Raw genomic sequence first — 19,524 nt, forward strand, 5'->3', positions numbered from 1 at the left:
GCGATGTCCTATAAGGTTGGATGAAGACCCCTTAAAAATAGCACCCCTTTCATACAGACACAAATAAACGTTGAAAATGCGTGCTTAAACTAAAGAAAGCCGAATGAGACGTTATTATCAGTATGTTCCAGCTATACGTAGAAATCCTGCGTCAGATTAAACGCTGGGCCTTTGTAATGAAACAATCAAAAATCTTAAATAAATAGCCAAGTTCCACAGGACCAGAATTCAATTTTGAAATGTAATGCTCAACAGTTAGAAGAAGAGGTTGCCCTTCTTTGTGGGAATTTCAGGGAACATAGAAAATTGAACAAAATGAAAGATAGGCTTTAATGGACTGTGTTTATGTTGCTTATGTATTGTTAAATAAAGTAGTTCGTTATATAACATAATACCATGCATAGTTTAAATGTTCCTTTTAACTGTTAAATATTTGTCCATATCGTGTGTGGGCCTACTCAAGTTGGTCTACATCGACTTATAGATACAAGTTCATGCTTGAAACTATAAGCTTGCGTCACACTTGATGCCAGTATGTTTCTGGAGCAAAGGTGAGCTACAACAAAAGATTAGGAAATTATTACAAACCATGGGGCTCTTTTCTTTTCAAATAACACATTGCTGCACTGAACATTGACGTCAAGGACAGTTTTTTAAAGCCTAATACTACAGAACAAAAGCTCCATTCTGGACTTTCATGTCGGACTTTATCATACTTTAATATTTTTTCATGATCTGGCCGCGTTCTGTGTTGTGTAGTAGACATATGAGGCTGGAGACAATGAACTGTGCATTGTACACTGTGTGGCAAACGTACATAAGGAAAAACAACACACCAAATCTTTTTGAAAATGCTTTATTTACCTACTTTCTTAGCTATAAACATAATGCTGTAATAAGTTTTATTTTCAAACAACCTTCTGTTAGAAATAGTCTGCATAGACATACAAAGCTGAAGAAAATAGCACATTTTTGCCTAAGAAGAAAATTAAAAGTAAAATCCAAACAACACGAGAAGAGTTAGCGTGTTAACACATATTTTTTGGACGGACGTTTCTAGCATAGCTGAAGACAGTAGTGGTTCATTGGTCACAGGTGCGGTAGGCCTGCAGGTGGGAACGCAGATGTGAACCAGATCACATGATCTGAGGAGGAAGTGTGCCGAGATCTTTGTCACCTTGGAGTCAGCCTGTCCATGTCCTACAAATTAGTACCATCCAGTCAATTGAAAATAAAAAAACACAAAGATTGTAACACCACTGTGTTCCCAATCACAACCAATCCAATTCAAAAAGGTACATGTTAATAGCATGAAACACATTTGGAAAAAACAACACAGCTTCAATGTTTAAAACCTATTGGACACTTTGGCAAAGTTTTAACTGTTTTTTAACGCCTAAATAAAGAATAGATATTCGGAAAGACGAAAACATTTGATAATATATTATATACGTTATTTTCTCACTTCACACATAAACCAAGTAATGTATATATTAAATATATCCTGACTTGTCATCGCAAAATAAATTCATAAAAGCCGTATTTAGCAGTTGTTTTTTGTTTCGTTTTCTAATACAAATTCCAGTTACAAGGAGCAGAGAAGCAGTGCAGTATAGCATGCAACGTCCACAAAAGAATGGCTTGTTTACAACCAGCCAATGCTAATCGTTTCATCAGCCCCTTAGCTAGTTAATGTCAATCTCAACCATGGTATGGAATGTAAAAATATCTTATTCAAATGTTGCGGAATGCTTTACCAGTGTAAATGTGTGTATTTAATATAAAAAATGGCTGGTTTGGAGTGTTTAATTGTCAATCAGCAGCTTTATCTTTGTGAGTGTGTGTGTGTGTGTGTAGGTATATGTTCCCAGCGCTTTGGTAGTACACGCACATTGGCTACTTGCATATCATTGAGTGAGGTATTGTTCCAGTCGTTCCCAGTTAGTGGACTAGTTTCCAGTTTAAAAAGTGCCAGCTCAACATTCATAGGGGTCATTTTCATATTTGCTTAATCTTTGAGTCAAAGCTCTGTCAAACACACAGGCAGAGCTAGACAAACCGAACCCCTTCAACATTTGAAATTATGCTAAGTAGCCTGTATTAAATATCTCTTCATTTGAAATCGGCAAACATCTGCCACTTTAAACATGGTTAAGTGCACCTTGGTCAAGCCGAACCGAAGGGAGAGAGAGAGAGAGAGAGAGAGAGAGAGAGAGAGAGAGAGAGAGAGAGAGAGAGAGAGAAATGGAAAGTGATACGGTAGGCCTTACAAAACAAGAGAAAACCAGAGGAAAGGTTGTCGGAGAACAGTAGACATGTTAGCTTTTGCAAACTAGAGCTGTTTACTCTCGTTTCTCTGCCTTCCCCACCACACTGCTCTTATTTCATGGCGTTAGAAAAAGGGTTGTGTTCTGCGATGTTGTGATGGTCTTTTCTCACTTTCACCACAGATGTCGGTCTGGCATACTTTGTTAAGGCACAGCTTGAAATATAAAAAAAACTGAGGCCTGAGTAGGCTTATAAAAGGCACTGTTTTCAGGCAGACATAATCTTCTTTTGGTAAAAGATACTCACTGAAACCATAGATATTAACGTTTTCAATCCGAGAAGATCGATGGCCCGTGCCATGGAGAGAATAGTTCAGAAGAATTGTCTCTTATTTCTCTCCATATTTGTTCACTTTTTAGGAGTTAAAACGATGCAAAGATAATAATAATAACAATAAAAAAAGAAATACATGAAACCAATGAAATATTCAAAAACATCAAGCAAGTTCAGTCTTCATCTCCTGGCAAATGTCAAGTTACACTTGTCTACAGCTAATGGTCATGTCGCTGTAAATGTGTTGTGCATTAAAAACAATGCCAGATGTGCCAGCATCACAACCCATCACACCAGTGGCAAAACTATCCAGCTCACTTCAAATTTAGTATTTGTTCCTCATGTTATCAATCAGAAAAAAAACATAGTTAGCTAGGTTTCTGCAAACAAACCCAAGATATATATATATATATTTGAATAGGTTAAATCGGCATAGAAATATGCAAACTAAATATAGGCAAATAAACACAACACATATAATCTTTGTTTAAGATAACCAAAAAAACATAACCTAAACTAACCAAAAACACCACAGAGGCACCTATTATGTATACTTCAGTACGCTGCACACATACAGTGTGGACAGACCACAATACAAAGAGCGTAACGGTTTCTGGAATGTTCTATGTTAATGGAAAATACTAACCACTTAAAAAATAAACAACTACAGAAACTCACCATCTCCGCTGACGTTCTCTTTTCTCAGTTGTTGCAAATTTTATACTATTACTACCCTACTATACTTTTATGCAATTTTGTGCTTTTTTTCTCCAAATATTTTCATATATATTACATAACCGTTAGCGATCCCCATGTTTAAAAGGCATTCTCTTTCTCACTTCAAAAAACCCAAAATACAAACATCGGAATACAATGTGGAGCGACACAAGAGAACTCTCAAATACACACTCTTCACAAATACTTTAGAGTACCTTCGAAGCTCCAACAACAACAACACCTACAGCCACCAATGTGGGGATAGAGGAGGGTGGGTGGTTGTTGGTCTCGCAGGTCTTGTGTAGTGGTGCAACAAGTGACATGGAGCGATGTGGGGTTCCACAGGGTACAGTAAGTGTCACTTCCTGGGTGGGTCTGGTAGGGACTGGTTGGGAGGTGCTAACCCGCTATGGCGAGGCCTTTCTCTGGCCGCTGCCTCGGTTCCTCCGAGAGGCCAGAAGTGGACACTGACGCAATCAAAGATCATCCATTTGGCATCAGTTTCACCAGCAATGGTATTAGAAAACAATACATATATGTATACATCTATATATATATAGATGTATATATACATATACATCTATATATATAGGCTATATATACACAAACATATATCTATATAATCTCAGAGTTCTGGAGGCCCCAACAAGGCCCCGACACAGTTTCACGATGCTGGTGCGAGGCCGAAAAACAGTTGAGACTCCGGTCCCGGGTCGCCGTAGTGAATCAAAACAGTCCAAACCAAAACCCCCCCTTTAAAACAAGCTAGACTAAAACTAGCGCTGAGTGGCGTTCTCTGTGCGGCGGCGGTAGCGGCGCGCCTCAGTAGCTCTGGTAGATGTCGTGGAGGGGCATCTGGAAGGCGGCTGTGGCGGGAAAGGCCTGTGGCATGGCGTAGCCGTAGCCGCCGTACGTGGCCGCGGCGACGGCGGCGTTCTTCTGCAGCGCGGCGAGTGCGGCCGAGTTGGCGTAGCTTCCGATGGGCATGTAGCCGGCGCCGTACAGGCCGGCGGTCGGGATACGCTGCACGTTGTGGGCCATGGCATAGACGGGCGTGATGGGGCGGCCCTGAGGGGGAGGAGGAGGAGGGGACGGGAGAAGGAGGTTTGGTTGTCAGTTAGGCGGAGAGAGGGTCGTAGCGGAATTGTAGCGGCATCCAACTTTGTGTGTGGGTTTGTTAATGAATCATTACGTCGCCAGCAACGACATTATACTATTCTTCGGTGTTTATCCTGTATCGATATGGTCAAAATTGCTCTTGCTAGCGACATTGTGTGAGAATCAGAAAGTCTTCTCATTACTGACCCCTTTGTCCTCTAAGTGAACTGCAGCCTATTCTCACCTATTTTAACCGCAACTCTCCACAGAACTATTATTAACTGCACTTTTTGATTGTTTATGACTGTTGTTGATGTTATTATAAAACCGGCAATTAAACTACTGCTGTAGACAGTACAGTAGAAGTACATCACATCCCTCATTCTGTATCTGCTCTGATGTGTGTGTGTGTTTGTTTCCTAACTGTCATGCCTGTTCTCTCTGTGTCCTTTTAGTATGTGATGACTTGTTTGCTGTTGAGAGACCAATAAAGTGGATCCCCATTCTAAGGAGGTGTCCCCTAACACGCGTCAAGCGTCAGGGGGGAGCAGTGTATAAGGGGGCGTGTCCTCACCTGGTAGGGGGGAGGCGTGGACACGGCGGGCAGCATGTTAGCCGCCGCGGCGGCGGCGGCGGCAGTGGCGGCGGCGGCGGAGCCGTGCTCGGCCTGCTGCATGGCCAGAGGCTGCATGAGGTGCTCCATGCCGTGCATCTTCCCCTCCTCCATCATCTTGGCCCCGGGGCCCGCGCTGAAGACAGAGTACTGGCCCCCCAGACCGGGCAGGGCCACTAAGGAAAGAGAGCAGAGGGGCGGCGGTGAGGACGCCACCTCGGGTAGAAATGGGGCAGTGGTGTGATTTGATTGGTGGACGTGGATCGTGAGGTGGGGTAAAGATTTATTGATTTATATAGAGAAAGAATTTTTAAGGGAAAAAGAGTGAAGGAGAAGCAGACACACACAGGCTGGGAGAAGGTCGCCCTGGAAGGAAGGTTTAAGAGGTTGCACAAATTGGCTGGCGTGGTGTGATTGGGATTATAATGGGGCTCAACTCTGGATTAACCCCAACATTGCAAAACATAAACACACACACACATGTGCACACACACACACACACACACACACATGCACAAACCCACACACACTCACATGCCCAAGTCAGCACTCACACAAAAACACTCACATCCAAACATTGGCTCGTGTGCGCCTTGTGCACACACACACACACACACACACACACACACACACACACACACACACACACACACACAAATCCTCTCTCACACAGACATGAAAACAAGTCTAACACAGCGTCACTCATTGTTTCAGAGGCACAATGTTCTTTTAGACGGGTTGTGATCCTTTCATTTGCCCACAAAATGAAATTTGGTTTGGGTTAAAGGTCTTTCCACAGTGGCCATCAAGAAAAATCCATGTAGACTAAAGTCTCCTCTGGTACTTTGATGGCTGGATTACTTTGACGGTGGATGAGAGGATCCACTACATCGCTTGACATAGTTAAAAGTCTTTAACAACATGTAATGTAAAAGTTGTTTTAGTTCCCTTAGAATGGGATATACGATAGAAGAAAATAAGGAGTAACTGAAACAGGACCCCTGCAGAACAGTGAATCTGTTGGGATGTTTGCACATTCAACTCTGGCCCTGAAGGAACAGTGGTTTAGTCAACAACACAGCTGAATAACTAAAACATTTGATTTTTTACTACAAATTATCTTGGAAAGCAAACATGCGATCAACCACTTTCAAGCAATAGCCAGGAGGTGAATTAGCGTGAAGCAGAAAGAGCAGCAGAATAGAGCGCTACGACTGGCCCTGTGCCAGGCTGACAACAGGAAATCAGGGAAAAGATTTTGGCGTTAGTGCCGCTTCCTGCCATCCCACCACTACCAACGTTCCCGGCCACGATTTTCCCAGAATGCAGCACCACACAGAGAGGAAAAGGAGAAGGAAGGACTTTTGTTGTTTTAGTGAAAGGTTTGTGTGTTTTAGTTTTTGAGTCGTGTAGGAGGGTGAGGGATGGGGGTATAGGAGGGGTTTGTGGGGTCATCTATCTCACTGACTTGTGCCAGGTTTGATGCCAACGGGGTTGACGGATGAGGCCAGCTCCAGGCCAGTCATCAGATCATAGGGCGTATCGGACTGCTTGGCCTTGCCGTCATGGTAACGGCTGTAGATACCGCGGCCGGCGGAGTAGCCTCCCAGGTACGACCCCCGCGGCCCGGGGGTCCGGGTACCTGGTGCGGCGCGGCCACGACCCCGCACAGTACCTGCTGATGATACACAATATTATATTATATGAAGGGTATATAATATAATATCATGAGGTGGGCCTAGGCTGGTGGTACAGACTCTAGGTCCCGAGCAGAGCAGGGAAGGCGGGCAGCGCGTAGCGACTGGGCTTTGATTATTTTATTCACCAAAATGTTTCTTTTGTTTTGGAGTTGTAACTTGAAATGGGTCCGGCTAATGTTATGCTACCGTATTATGCTAATTCCTCACAGCATCCAGTATCTATGAAATATAAAGGGTATAGAGCGGGAAAAACGATTTCTCTTCTTTTTGGAAATTCCATGGGAATCTTTTTCAGAAGTCTCCTCTTCCTCTTTTTTTTCTTTTTTTTAAATGCGTTTCAGTGTTTTGAAATACTAGTGTTTTTGTTCATGAACATCATCATCATCATCATCATCATCGTAGATGTAAAGTGACAGCAGAGCAGAGAGGAGGTGTTAGACTGGGAAGCATGTTTGTCATTCAGGTATTAGGTAGGAATAAGGATGTGAGAGATTACCATCGTTCTGTATCATTGGGGCTCCTTTGGAGAGAAAACCAAAACACAATGATTGTTGAGAGTCGAATAGATTGTGTCTCGCTTCCACCCAAAGACCATATATAATCATCAACAGTAATGGGATAAGCATTCAAATTAAAATGGTCCAGGTCAACTCTTCCACATTGAAACAACTCTTGTGATTTGAGGCCACAAAACCTTCATCAAGTTAAACTTTCAGCCAGAAAAGTCATAGCTATCACAGATTAATTGAGTCATAATAATTTCCTACAAGTTATATTCATTTAGATTGAGATTCAAATGATTCAAATTAGACGCAAACAACTGAAAATTCAAACAGCTTTTTCCATCAACAGTACAAAAAATACAATAATCGACTGAGCACAGATCCTTCCATACTCAAAAGGTATTAAAAACATGAAGCCATGTAGCATGTTCTTACCTTTCACGAAGTAGTCCCTGTTGGGCCCGATCAGCGTGCTGTAGGGGTATCCGTAGTACGTGAGCGTGTACGGGTCGCACTGGTAAATGTAGTTTGGCTGGGGCGTCTCCGCCGGCGCAGCGACAGCGCCCCCTTTCGAGGCCTTCTGGTAGCGCGTGTACTGCTCCTTGTCCACAGGCTTGGCCAGGGTCACCTCGATGCAGGAGCCCTCCACCTCAGTGCCGTTAAGGTGGTCCATGGCCAGGACCGCGTCGTCCCGGGAGGTGAAGTGGACAAAGGCGTAGTCGCGGATCTTCTTGACGCGTTCTACGCAGCCTTGGTTCCACTGGCCGAAGACCTGGGACGAACAGGAGAAGACACATCAGACACTCACTACTGGGGATCAGAGCCGAATCAGTCTTCCACCTTTTTTTAAAAGGTGGAACGACCAATCGTTATGAATCTGACTGATCTGGGCCTGTCTTGTTTAACTGGTATCACATGGCATAAACACAGCTATGGTGAGTGGTTCGATTCCCACTGGGGCCTACACACTCCAAAAGAGTATTCACTTGACTACCCCATTTGGCGTGTTCAATCTATGTTCTATGTTCAGAATATTTAAATTTTGGTTTGAGGATTATCCCAAAGATCCTCATGTACTTTGTATTGGACATCGGTGTGATCAATGTAGAATCTGGTGCATTTTATTTTCTTTTGTGACTTATCACAGGAATAATGACTGACAGCCGCAGACAGAGAATAGGACCGGTACCTTCCGTAGGGTCTCCTCGCTGGTCTCCATCATGAGGTTGCGGACGTAAAGGATCTTCACCGTCTCCATGACGTCCTCGTCCACGTCAATCTCCGGCTCGGCCCAGTCCACGGCGATCTGGTGGCCCCACAGCTGGATCCTGCCGGGCATCAGCTTCCTGCGGGCCATGGCAGCGGCGCGGTGCGACTCGTACTCCACGAAGGCAAAGCCTCGGTTCTTCATCTTGTCAGCGGCGCTGGCGTACACGATGACGTCGAGCACGCCCTCCGTCACCTTGGACACCTCCTCCAGGATCTCCTCCCGCTTCTTGGTCTTGGGGATCCCGCCGATGAACAGCCGGCAGTTGTCAACTGAGCAGCAGACGCCCAGCAGGCGGCCCGGGCGCACCTCATAGTTGTTGAGCTCCCGCACCGCCCGCTTGGCCTCGTGCTTCTGCGTGTACATCACGAAGGCGTAGCCGCGGTTCTTGCCGTCAAAGTCCATCATCAGGCGCATCTCGTAGATGCGGCCCACCGACTCGAACACGGGCACCAGTTCGTCTTCGTACACGTCCCGCGGGATCTTGCCCACGAAGATCTCACAGCCGCGCGGGGGCGCCTGTCCGTCCCAGCCCGGCGGGGGGCCGTACTTGCGCTGGCCGTTCTCCTGCACCATGTCGTAGCCGGTGCGCTCCATCAGGGTGACCAGGGCGGCCTCATTGGGCGCGCCGGCCACGCCCTCAGGGACGGACACGTGGTCGTGGTGGGCAAGCAGGTGGGAGGGGCCCGCGGGTGGTTTGGCGCTGCTGGAGGGGGCGGACTTGTTACTCATGGTTACGGAAGAGGAAGCGGGGTCTTCGGCTGTCATTCTGAAAAGACCATCCAATGTGGAATCTGGAGCCTGCAGGGTGGGGAATAGCAGAGGGAATCATTTAGGTCCTGGAACGTAGATAAGGACTAACATCATAAAGATCAGAGGTAGAACACGTACCAAGGAGGTGCCAAGGCCTACACTGGGAGTCTACTCTTAATAATATAGTCCTTATAATAACAAAACATGTGATAATAATGATAATACACAAAAGTGTAAGCGAGCAAAGAAACATCAATAAGTAAATCAATGGGATAGTGAGTGAGGACAACAAGGATGATTATCTTCTACTCTATGTCATCCTGTCCAGAAACCAATTATACATGCAGGAAAAAATCATTAGGAACAGAGTGTCATAAAGTGTAACATCGATCCACTGAGAATACTTAACCTGCATCCTTAACTGCGCCCTAAGGATCTTATATGCCGTCGTGAGAAACACATTGTGACAAAATACCGGCATCCTCAAAAGAGTTGCGGCGAAGCAAAATTCACTTTGCTGCGATATGCACCTGGGAGTCGCACCAAATGAGAACACGATGTCTATAAATCACGCACCCTGCCCTCACTATCCCTAGTTTTACTGCACTGTTATGCTGAGGTTCTCAGTTCACGGCTTGACCTTTGACCACGTTCGGGGGGAATAAAGGGCTGTAAACCTTGACACCCTCGACTCAAGGTTCACAGGGTTTAACCAGGTCACGTGGGCTCCACTTGGGTGACTTGTGTGTATGTGAGCTTGTGTGCTTCTGTCTGTGTGTATATGTGTGTGATCCTCAGAAATGTGAAGTCCAATTTTTCCATGTATTATGTTTCCAACACGTATTTGGTCCCAAGGGCAGATTGAATCGGGCTGTCTTCAAGAGGATAGAGTTAAGCATTAGACCAGTGGTATTCACTATTTTTTTCAGGAGAGCCGCACTGACAGGACGACGTCAACAGGAGAGCCATTTTTACCGCAAAGTATCAAAAGCTATAAATCCAGTCATAAATAAGTATGCCTGCTTAATAATATGTCCTCCCTGAAGCAGTGTTTCCCACAGAATTTTGTGAAACTGTGGAGGGAACCCGGTCCTTAGCGGGGTCCGGGGGCATGCTCCCCCGGAAGAAAATTTGGTACCTTTTAACCTGGAATGCATCAATCTGGTGCACTTTGAGAGGAAAATTAAGACTTGTGTGACTGTGTGCTATTTTCTGGAATAATGTGGAGACACTGGGTGACATAACATGGAAGCTATTGAAGAATAAGTTTATAAGAATAAGTCCATCCAAAGAGCACATTCTCTCTTGTTATGCAGGAAAACCGCCAATCTGGCAACCCCGCTGTCAGCGTAGAGCCAAGCAAGTTTAAAAATATTTTCTAGACAAGGCTATATTTCCACCTTTTAATGCCGCTGTTGATTTATATTTTAAATAATTGTTTGTATTGTTTTTTTAAATATCTGTATTCACTGCATGATCATATCACTGTATATTTTTACCGCCATGCGAGCCGCAAACAGAGGCTTGGCGAGCCGCATGTGGCTTGCGAGCCGCGCAATGAGTAATACTGCATTAGACCATCACTAGCTGCAGCACTAGCAGCATTAGACCACCACTAGCTGCAGCACTCCAGGGACCAACTCCAGGTCTGAAGCTGGTGCCTTGGTCATGTGCACAGGCAGGAGTATTAACCTAGCATGCATGTTTTATGGTCCTAATGGTGTTTGAGGAAACCAGAGACCCGAATCAAACCAACGTGAACACAGGTCAGAACCCAGGACCTTCTTGCTGTGAGGCCGCAGAGCTAACCACTGTGCTACCCAGAGTAAGCCTGCATGCTTTTGTGTAACTGTGTGTGTGTGTGTTGCTTTATTAACAAGTGTACAGTAAAGGAGAAACAGAGAACAATCAGAAATCGGCTTCCGACACATAAACCTCTTACTGACCGGCCTGTTTTCCGTCCCCGACAGAACGGAAAAATGCCCAAGTATTTAAATCCCCAGATAACCAGAGTTTATAAAACACGGGGACGACCAAACAAAGACACAACCTGAACCAACTGAGTATAGTCTTTTCCCTCTGACCAAACGTGGTCACCTACGTAAACAAGCCAAAACCAAGTAACCATGGTAATGAACGGGGGTTAGACCGGGGGTAGGTGGGAGGTGTGATACCCACACCTCCCACCTAACCATGTCACAGAAATAGCTAGCTGTCAAAGAAGGTAAAATCGATAGTTTGACCACCAATAAAGACACTTGAAAGACAACTAGAGAACTAGAATATATTAAATATGTATAACCCACTACATTATGAGATAATTAGCCTATTTTTTAAATGACAAATTCTCAACCACTTTATCGGCAGAAAAGAAAGCATAACTAGCATGGAACAAGTTTCAAATTTGTGTCTGTTTTTTTGGCAACGTCTGGTGGGTTCATCGCCAGTGAGTGAACTCCACGCACGGTGGTGTTCAGTGCTATTGATGACGGGACGGAAGCTATTCTGTTTAGCAAACACAAAAGAGCCATTTCCATACGAAATGTAAAGAAGCAGCGAGAGAGAGAGGTGCGGCCGCTACCGCTTGGATACTGTTAGCTTAGCCGCCTGAAGCAGTTAGTTCTTTAAATACCTCCTCACACTTCCCCTCAGCGCCCAGAAGCCTCCTCTGTGCGAAGGGCTAGCATGACTCGGCGACTCTTATCAGTCTTTATCTGGGCTGTTTAATGACAAAGGGAGGACAATATTCAGGGTGGGAGTTGTGCTACTCCCGACACAACAGAGCTACGTGATATCCTCGCTCGACACACCGCCAACCGGCTGGTGGTGACCGCTTTCTAGACGGTGATCTGGTGGTCTGGTGTTCTGGCCATAGAGGTTTGTATTATGTTGGTATTTCCAGTTAAAAGCACGCAGGAGTTGATAGCATGGAACTGGGTTGAAATGCTACAAATGTGCCAAGTGGTTTATCTCATTTACAAGGTAAACGTTTCAGAGATACCTCTTACTTAGTGAGATAAAAAAAAAAAATGATGTGTGTGTTTGTGTGTGATAGCCACACAATAAAATACGGAAATGTTAAGAGGATAAGGAGATGACTACATTCAGGGGGGAAATTCAGCGGTACGGAAAATAAAAAACAACAAATGTATTTACTAGCTAACCCATTGACTACCTACCTCTGTTCTTAGTAACAGCTGACCTTTAATGCAGATGTGTGTGTGTACGTGTGCCTGTGTGTGAGAGAAACATGAGGACATGAGGCGACCACAGGTAGATGATTAACCACGGCCAACGCAAATCACAGCTCACTCACATGAACAGAGAGGGGAGGTGCATTTAACAATCTTACAACCTGTGTTCCTGATGACCCACTCCATGAAAAAAACTAACCCTAACGGTCTTCACAGGGTCACGGACACAAGGTTCAAGATAACTTTTATAACGTTTTATAACGGGGGCAACATTATGTATATGATTGACCGAGGCACCTGATCCTCTACATATTAACTGTCTCAAAGTGCTACTGTTGTTGGGAGTACGGTAGTGTCTCTGTAGATCTGCGTACATCAGATTTATGTATCGCTACCAACTGAATACACGTTGCTATGGGAATACGACATATTTTGTTAAGTGCTACCTTAAATCTTATAGTGAAGACCTCTACCTCAGTATTTAGCAGTCATTCAGCTTCTTCTGAACCCCATTCTCCCTGGCACGTGGAGACCCAGTGGTCACCCGCTGACACCCTAGTAACGGGGTCAGTCGGCTACAGAGCTCTGGCCGCATCAGTGAAACACCGGCATTCTCGCTGGCTTTTCAATGTCGTCGTTCTTTCAACCCAACCGACAACCAACTGGTATTCTAAAATGCAACTGGCATTAAAATGTTATTTCTGATGTTTAAAATACTAAACTCAACTCAACACAAATTAACCTAAAACGATATATCAAGCCAAAACTTGAACTAGAAGTTTTCACAGTTTACATTACCTCAACTGCCCTTTTTAATTTACCTCATCTGTCCTGCCCAAAGTCTCCCAAAGCAACCCTTGAACAACACAAAGCATTCAACCTAAAGCTCTGACAGCCTTCTCTGTAAGCCGGTAGGCGGCCATTCAATTTAAGCATCCACAGAGTTATCAAACTGTAACAATTCCTCAACCACAATGCAAAACAAGGCAGTTACAAAGAAGGATGTGCAACCGAATATGCAGAAAACTTTTGTAAAAGAGGAAACCGCGGCAGGACAGGAAAGAGGAATAGAGAGAGAGAGACAGGGAGAGAGAGAGGAAGGGTAAAAGCAAGCATATCTACCCCTGTTCTTTCACAGCGCTCCGCACTCTTGACGGCCTATCTGGGAGTGTTAGTCCTCCTCCATAAGAGACAGGTACAGAAGGGCACTGGGAGGCGGACCTCCTTGACACACACACACACACACACACACACACACACACACACACACACACCCTGGGACAGAGCTTAAGCCAAACCACAAGAGTGTAGGGAGGAGGGGCTAAAATTGTTGCTTGTGTGTGTGTGTGTGTGTGTGTGTGTGTGTGTGTGTGTGTGTGCATCGAGATGGGGGGAGCCCATTTTTGCAATTGCAGAGATTAGGAGAAGACACACACCTGCACACACACACAAACACACACACACTTTCATAAATAAACACACACACACACACACACACACCAAAGCACCTGTTAGGGAGATCCACAAATCTTTGACTCAGCTTCTGCAGCGTTACTAATGTAGGAGGAGGAGCTGACTTTTGGGGAAATCAGATCTGATGGGAAATGTAGTTTTCTTTTAAAATCTTTATTGTGGCTATTTAGCTATGAGCGAGATAAGTGTAATGAAGTTGACTCATAGACCCTAAATCAAACTATGAACGTACATCACATTACATTTACTGTTATATGTATATTACGCATTAGTATATGCTACACATGAACCTCCTAAGATGGCGCAATTTGATTGGTTCGCTGTTTTGGGATATCAGGCAATATCCCATGATTGAGATCTCAAACTCGCGATATTGTTGGGAGTGCACGTGACGGTTGTCTCGTCACGCTAATTAAAACAAATAAACAGCTAATAAAAACAAATATATCCTGGCAAAAAATGTTATCTTGTTTCTTTTTGGAGTGTTCACGTGTAATATATACTAAAACAATTATTCACCTTCAGCGAATAATTGTTAATTATACAACCCTTCAATGCTGACTTTGTCCAGGAGAAAAGTAAGACAACACCCTGTGCATGCGTGTGCGTGTGTGTGTGTGTTGGGCGTGTGCGTACATGCACACAACCTTACGTGTGTGTTTGTGTACATAACAACGGCAAATGCATCGCTAACACAGCCTCACCTAAGCAAACAACATACGCCTTACTTCAGCGTCCAAGAGGGCGAAACGCGGAGCCGACAGACGGTATAAAAACTAGTCCAGCCCTGCTGCTCTGCCTCCCTCAGTGCCTCAAGAAGGAGCTCTGCACACACAGGGGAGACAGGTTTGGGGGAGGCAGAGAGGAAGAGGGAGACAGATAGATGGTAACTTGGAAGTTTTGAATCTGCTTTGGCAATGAACATGTCTATTTCCCCGTGGCAATTCAGCCATTGTGGATTTAATTAGAGAGACAGGAGAATCAGATAGAGAAAGAGTAGCAGAGAGATATAGTAACAGAAAGAGAGAGCAAGATGAATGAATAGAGAAAGAGTAACAGAGAGAGAGAGAGAGAGAGAGAGAGAGAGAAAGAAAGAGTAACAGAGAGTGTGTGTGAGTGTGTGTGTGAGTGTGTGTGTGTGTGTGTGTGTGTGTGTGTGTGTGTGTGTTTGGTCAACAGAGCCCAGTGAGTTTCAGCCACTATTGAAACCTACGACAATCCGTCATGATTGAGTTACCAGGCAGGGAGAAGAACCTGTTCAGCATGAACAACTGATGAAAGAGAGAGAGAGGGAGAGGGACAAAGGAAGATTTTACTTTTTTTCAAGTAAATGTTGTTGGGGGGGGGGGGGGGGGGGGGGGCGGCACCTTAAATACACCCCTCCTTCGACCAAGGTTCAATCCAAATCACAGATTAACTGACAGGCAGCCATCAGAGCCGGGGACCAATGGCAGGGGGGCCCGGCCCTCGGCGGAGGCACGGTAATGATCTCCGGCCCGGCGGGCGCAGGGCTGACCCGCTTAACCATTAAACCACACAGGAAGGCCTGGTGATTGTACTGCCCCAGCCCGCTGACATGTCCCCCACTCTCCCCGCAATCATTGCTCTGTTCTCCCTGAATCATTCGTGAGGACGAGACAGAGTGCTCTGCCACTAACTGCTGGCAGCCCGCTAGATCAACATCAGAATGCAATAAAAATGGCACCATAAAACGACATCTATCCGTAGTGTCTATCTATCTGAGTCAGGGAGATGATGGTGCACAAACACCATTTATCCATCTGTCTATATATCCATCGATCCATCAATTTATTTATCTATCGATCTATCTATATATCCATCGATCCATCAATGTATTTATCCATCTATCTATCTATCTATCTATCTATCTATCTATCTATCTATCTATCTATCTATCTATCTATCTATCTATCCATCAATGTATCTATCCACCTATCTATCCATCTATCCATCAATGTATCTATCTATCCATCAATGTATCTACCTATTGATCTATCTGTACATCCGTCTGTCTGTCTGTCTATCAATCAATCAACCAAGCAATCAATCTATATATCTTTCTACCTATCTGTCTGCCTGTCTGTCCGTCTGTACTGTCTGTCGGTCAGCAACAGAGGAAATATTGACAAACAGTATGGGGAAATCCCATGAGACCGACGGCAGGCAGACAGCGGGTGGGAGCTGTGTCTGCCCGCTCTAGCCGACCACAGGCCTCAAAGCCCAGAGCAGGCAGCCTGGTACGAACGAGAAGTGAGAAGTGTGCGTGTGTGTGGCAGGTCTGGAGACACGCCCAGTCCTTCGCACTGATCTAGGGGTTCATCCGGAGACACAGACGGGATTCAACCGTCCGGGACTAAACTGAGCACTAGCACAGGAGGTGACGAAGAAGCACAGCTGGATCCGTCCGCACCAGGGTTGGATTTTACCTGTATGACGGCCCCGATTCGTACCGTGACACGTGGGCCACAGACCACAGTTCAGTGTGTATTTGAGGTGGTCATTAACAATGAACTGCAATTTTGTTTCAACTCAAAAGGTTTGGGTTGTACCATGTGGTACCAACCCTTCAATGTGTTTTGTGTTACATTAGTAATAGATTTTGGCTTTTGCAATGTAAATGTACATTTCCCATGCAAAAAAGCCTTTTAATTTAAACATGTTGCTTTTCGACACTATAAGCTTAGTTCTGATTCTGTCTGAGTCTGTGTTGCTACATTAGATCATTACAACCCAGTCAAATCATTACTGTCACAAGCGAGTTTGTTTGGTCACCACATTCTATGTCAAGGGCACCGTCTCTCTAAGCCCTATACCATGCATCCACCGGCGATTTTCACAATAAAAGTCCCCAGCTGCTATAAGCTGCTACATGTCAGCATAACCCCAACATAACATGGGGTCGACACTTCACAAGAAAGATACTGGCAGAGTTTGAGATCTTTCTCTAACGTCTATGCTAATTCTCGTTTCATGTCTCCACCTTCCCTATTCACTCCTTGTTCTCTTTTCTTCCCTCCCTTGTTTCACCTCCTCACCGCTACCTGTTGCCCTCATTCCTGCAGCTCAACAGAGCCCGACGGGGGGCAGGGGGGGAGAGGGGGGAGAGAGTTCAGTAGGGACAGAGATGAAAGCTGAGGCACATAGGTACGATGATAGAGAGACACAGAGAGAGAAAGAGAGAGAGAGAGAGAGAGAGAGAGAGAGGGAGAGATAGTGGAGTGGGGGAGAGAGAGAGAGAGAAAGAGAGAGTCCTACCAACAGAGCAGGACACAGTTGGAACCATAGGTTCTCTAGAGGGTCTTAGCTCCGCTGCGAGGCCCCAGAGGGCCCTTCAAACAGAGACATGAAGTCCTGAACGTCAGGACAGGAGGACAGATTGTGCTGGTGGCAGACATGGTTATTCCTTTTCAGTTACTCACAGTTATTGGAATAAACAATCTTATCTTGTTATCTTACACCCTTATATTTGAGCCCTTATATTTGGGCCCTTATATAAGCATATTTAGAAAAAGGACACAGACTTGCAACTGCCAAACTATTATAAAAAAAATATCATGGTCAGCCATTTTAAAGGGGCCATCATTCAGCTTAAAGTCTAAAGGGTTTTTTTTTCCACTGAAGAAATCTCCAAAAGACCAGAATGTATTATTGACAGCGTGAAGAGCCTGAACTTGTGTAACCTCAGACTAGTAGTCGGCCATTTTGAATCATCAATCACTTCATTTTATCCCTCTGGAAAAGAAAAGACTAAAATCTTGACAAAGCGGTGTAGATTAAGTATTAAGTCAGCTCGTAGATCCCCCCCGTCGTCCAGTCCTCGCACAACTGGGTGTATTCATAGGGGAGCCCGCTAATTTGGTTTTAGCTTTATCTGAAAGAAGCTTTACGTCTGCTGGCAAACATTCCTCAGCCTAATCAGTGCGTGTTCAAGGCCGTGGCAGACCTGCTTCCAGACAATCACTGCTGACGTTGACACTGTCCCCCTCGTGATAAAGACTTTACTGGCCGTGTGTGGATTAGAGGTCAAAGAGTTTCTATGTGTTATAACATTGATATGCTCCTACCTTACATACATTCACTATGGTGTGTGTTGTTCCAACATTTATACCAGCTCCCTCCCGCTTAACACTGACGCACGCAGCCACACAGAGACACACACACACACACACACACACACACACACACACACACACACACACACACACACACACACACACAGTTGTCCCCGAAGGTCCACCCTGTGTTACTATTCAACATAATTCTGTGTGTGTATTTCTTCTAGTATAGAACTCCTATGCTAATCGTACATTGGCATTGTATTGTAATGACTTAATATTATTAATCAGCATTAGATCTTTGTGTCACCATTCATCCCTCATTCACAGGGTGTGCATGCAGGTACACATACAGGAGACACACACACACACACACACACACACACACACACACACAGCCTTTTTTACAGGGGTTAAAGTCCACATGTTACACCATCAAGGAACAGGAAGTGTCACGAATATAATACCAGCCTCGCCAGTATCTTAACCTGCCCCCGCTCACACACACATACACTCCACCCTGTTAGCACACACACACACACACGCACACACACACACACACTACCCTGCAGGTCCTGCTAGTTTCTATATGTGGTTGTCGGCAGTGGGTGAATGGCTTTAATGGCCTGTCCTTTGGCCCTAGTTTGTCCTTTAGCCTTAGTAGTTCCCTATAGGCAGTGTTCAATATCCTAGTGTTATATACTATATATAAATATACACACACAGCATACTATAGTGTCTAAATTAAAATCCATTACAGGGTCCACCATCAGTCCTCCAGCTCTCAAACACTGTCAAGGTTAATGCCTTCCAATCTATAGACTTTAATACTACATTATGTTGTGGTTTTTAAACACCTTAGTTATAACCAAACCTTTGCACTTGGAGTTCAATTATTTCAGGAATAGTTGTTGCCAAGGGAATTGATGGCAGTTAGCCCCTCCCACAAAGAAGGAACAGGTTGTCTTCAAAAATGTAAAGTGAGTCAGTGAGTGTCATTACAACATTTTTAAGAAGAGTACTTAAAAATAAAACCACCACAAATGCATGTTTGTGGCAGTACAAGCAGCGCACCACACGTGTACAAAGACTGGTCAGTGCTGTGCGTGTGTGTGTATAAGGCGACGTACAATATTATAAGATACACAAGATAAACTATAACGCACAGAAAGAGACACGTCGACTGACGTCTGTTTACAGAGAAAACACACATGGTTTAAACCGACTGGCGCCTACACACCAACACACACACACACACACACACACACACACAAACAAACACACACACACTCTGTACCTGTATTCCACGCTGTGGAGCACGGTGACACGGGAAGCAGCCCAAGGAGAGAGCGAGTTGATGATGTGTGTAACCTCAGCTCATTCAAAGCTCGCTCTGCCTTGCTTGTCGGTGATCCTCTCTCGTGCTCCTCAGCCAGGGCCCTCTGTGTATGTGTGTCTGAGGCAGGCAGGCCTTCTCACCCTCTCGTAGCAGCGGGGCTGTTTGACTGTGAAGACAGAAAAGGTGGATT

The 19,524-nt window shown here is 45.0% G+C and overlaps 1 protein-coding gene across 5 annotated transcripts; it reads right to left on the reverse strand.

Moving 5' to 3' along the window:
* Positions 1-840: 840 nt before the first annotated feature.
* rbm47 (RNA binding motif protein 47) lies at positions 841-19,524 on the reverse strand. Of its 5 annotated transcripts, none has more exons than XM_079729536.1 (7): positions 19,293-19,524; positions 8,422-9,300; positions 7,668-8,004; positions 7,226-7,249; positions 6,498-6,704; positions 4,991-5,205; positions 841-4,386 (listed from the first exon to the last, which is right to left on the reverse strand). In XM_079729536.1, exons 2-7 carry the CDS (start codon positions 9,265-9,267, stop codon positions 4,141-4,143), a joined length of 1,875 nt encoding a protein of 624 aa, XP_079585662.1. In that variant the 5' UTR covers positions 9,268-9,300; positions 19,293-19,524; the 3' UTR covers positions 841-4,140. The 5 variants fall into 5 exon arrangements, with proteins under 5 accessions (XP_079585662.1, XP_079585661.1, XP_079585664.1 ...); XM_079729535.1 differs by having other exon boundaries at positions 6,498-6,707; XM_079729538.1 differs by lacking the exon at positions 7,226-7,249.

This window comes from Pollachius pollachius (genome assembly GCF_949987615.1).
Source record: "Pollachius pollachius genome assembly, chromosome: 2".
Taxonomy (NCBI): domain Eukaryota; kingdom Metazoa; phylum Chordata; class Actinopteri; order Gadiformes; family Gadidae; genus Pollachius; species Pollachius pollachius.

Bases quoted from the DNA above. Each gene is read 5' to 3' on its own strand.
- rbm47 (XM_079729535.1), bottom strand. From the start codon at position 9,267: ATGACAGCCGAAGACCCCGCTTCCTCTTCCGTAACCATGAGTAACAAG. The intron at 6,708-7,225 runs GTAATCTCTCAC...GTGTATCATCAG, and splicing joins CCCAATGATACAGAACGATG to CAGGTACTGTGCGGGGTCGT. The intron at 4,387-4,990 runs GTGAGGACACGC...CCTCCCCCTCAG, and splicing joins CCACGCCTCCCCCCTACCAG to GGCCGCCCCATCACGCCCGT.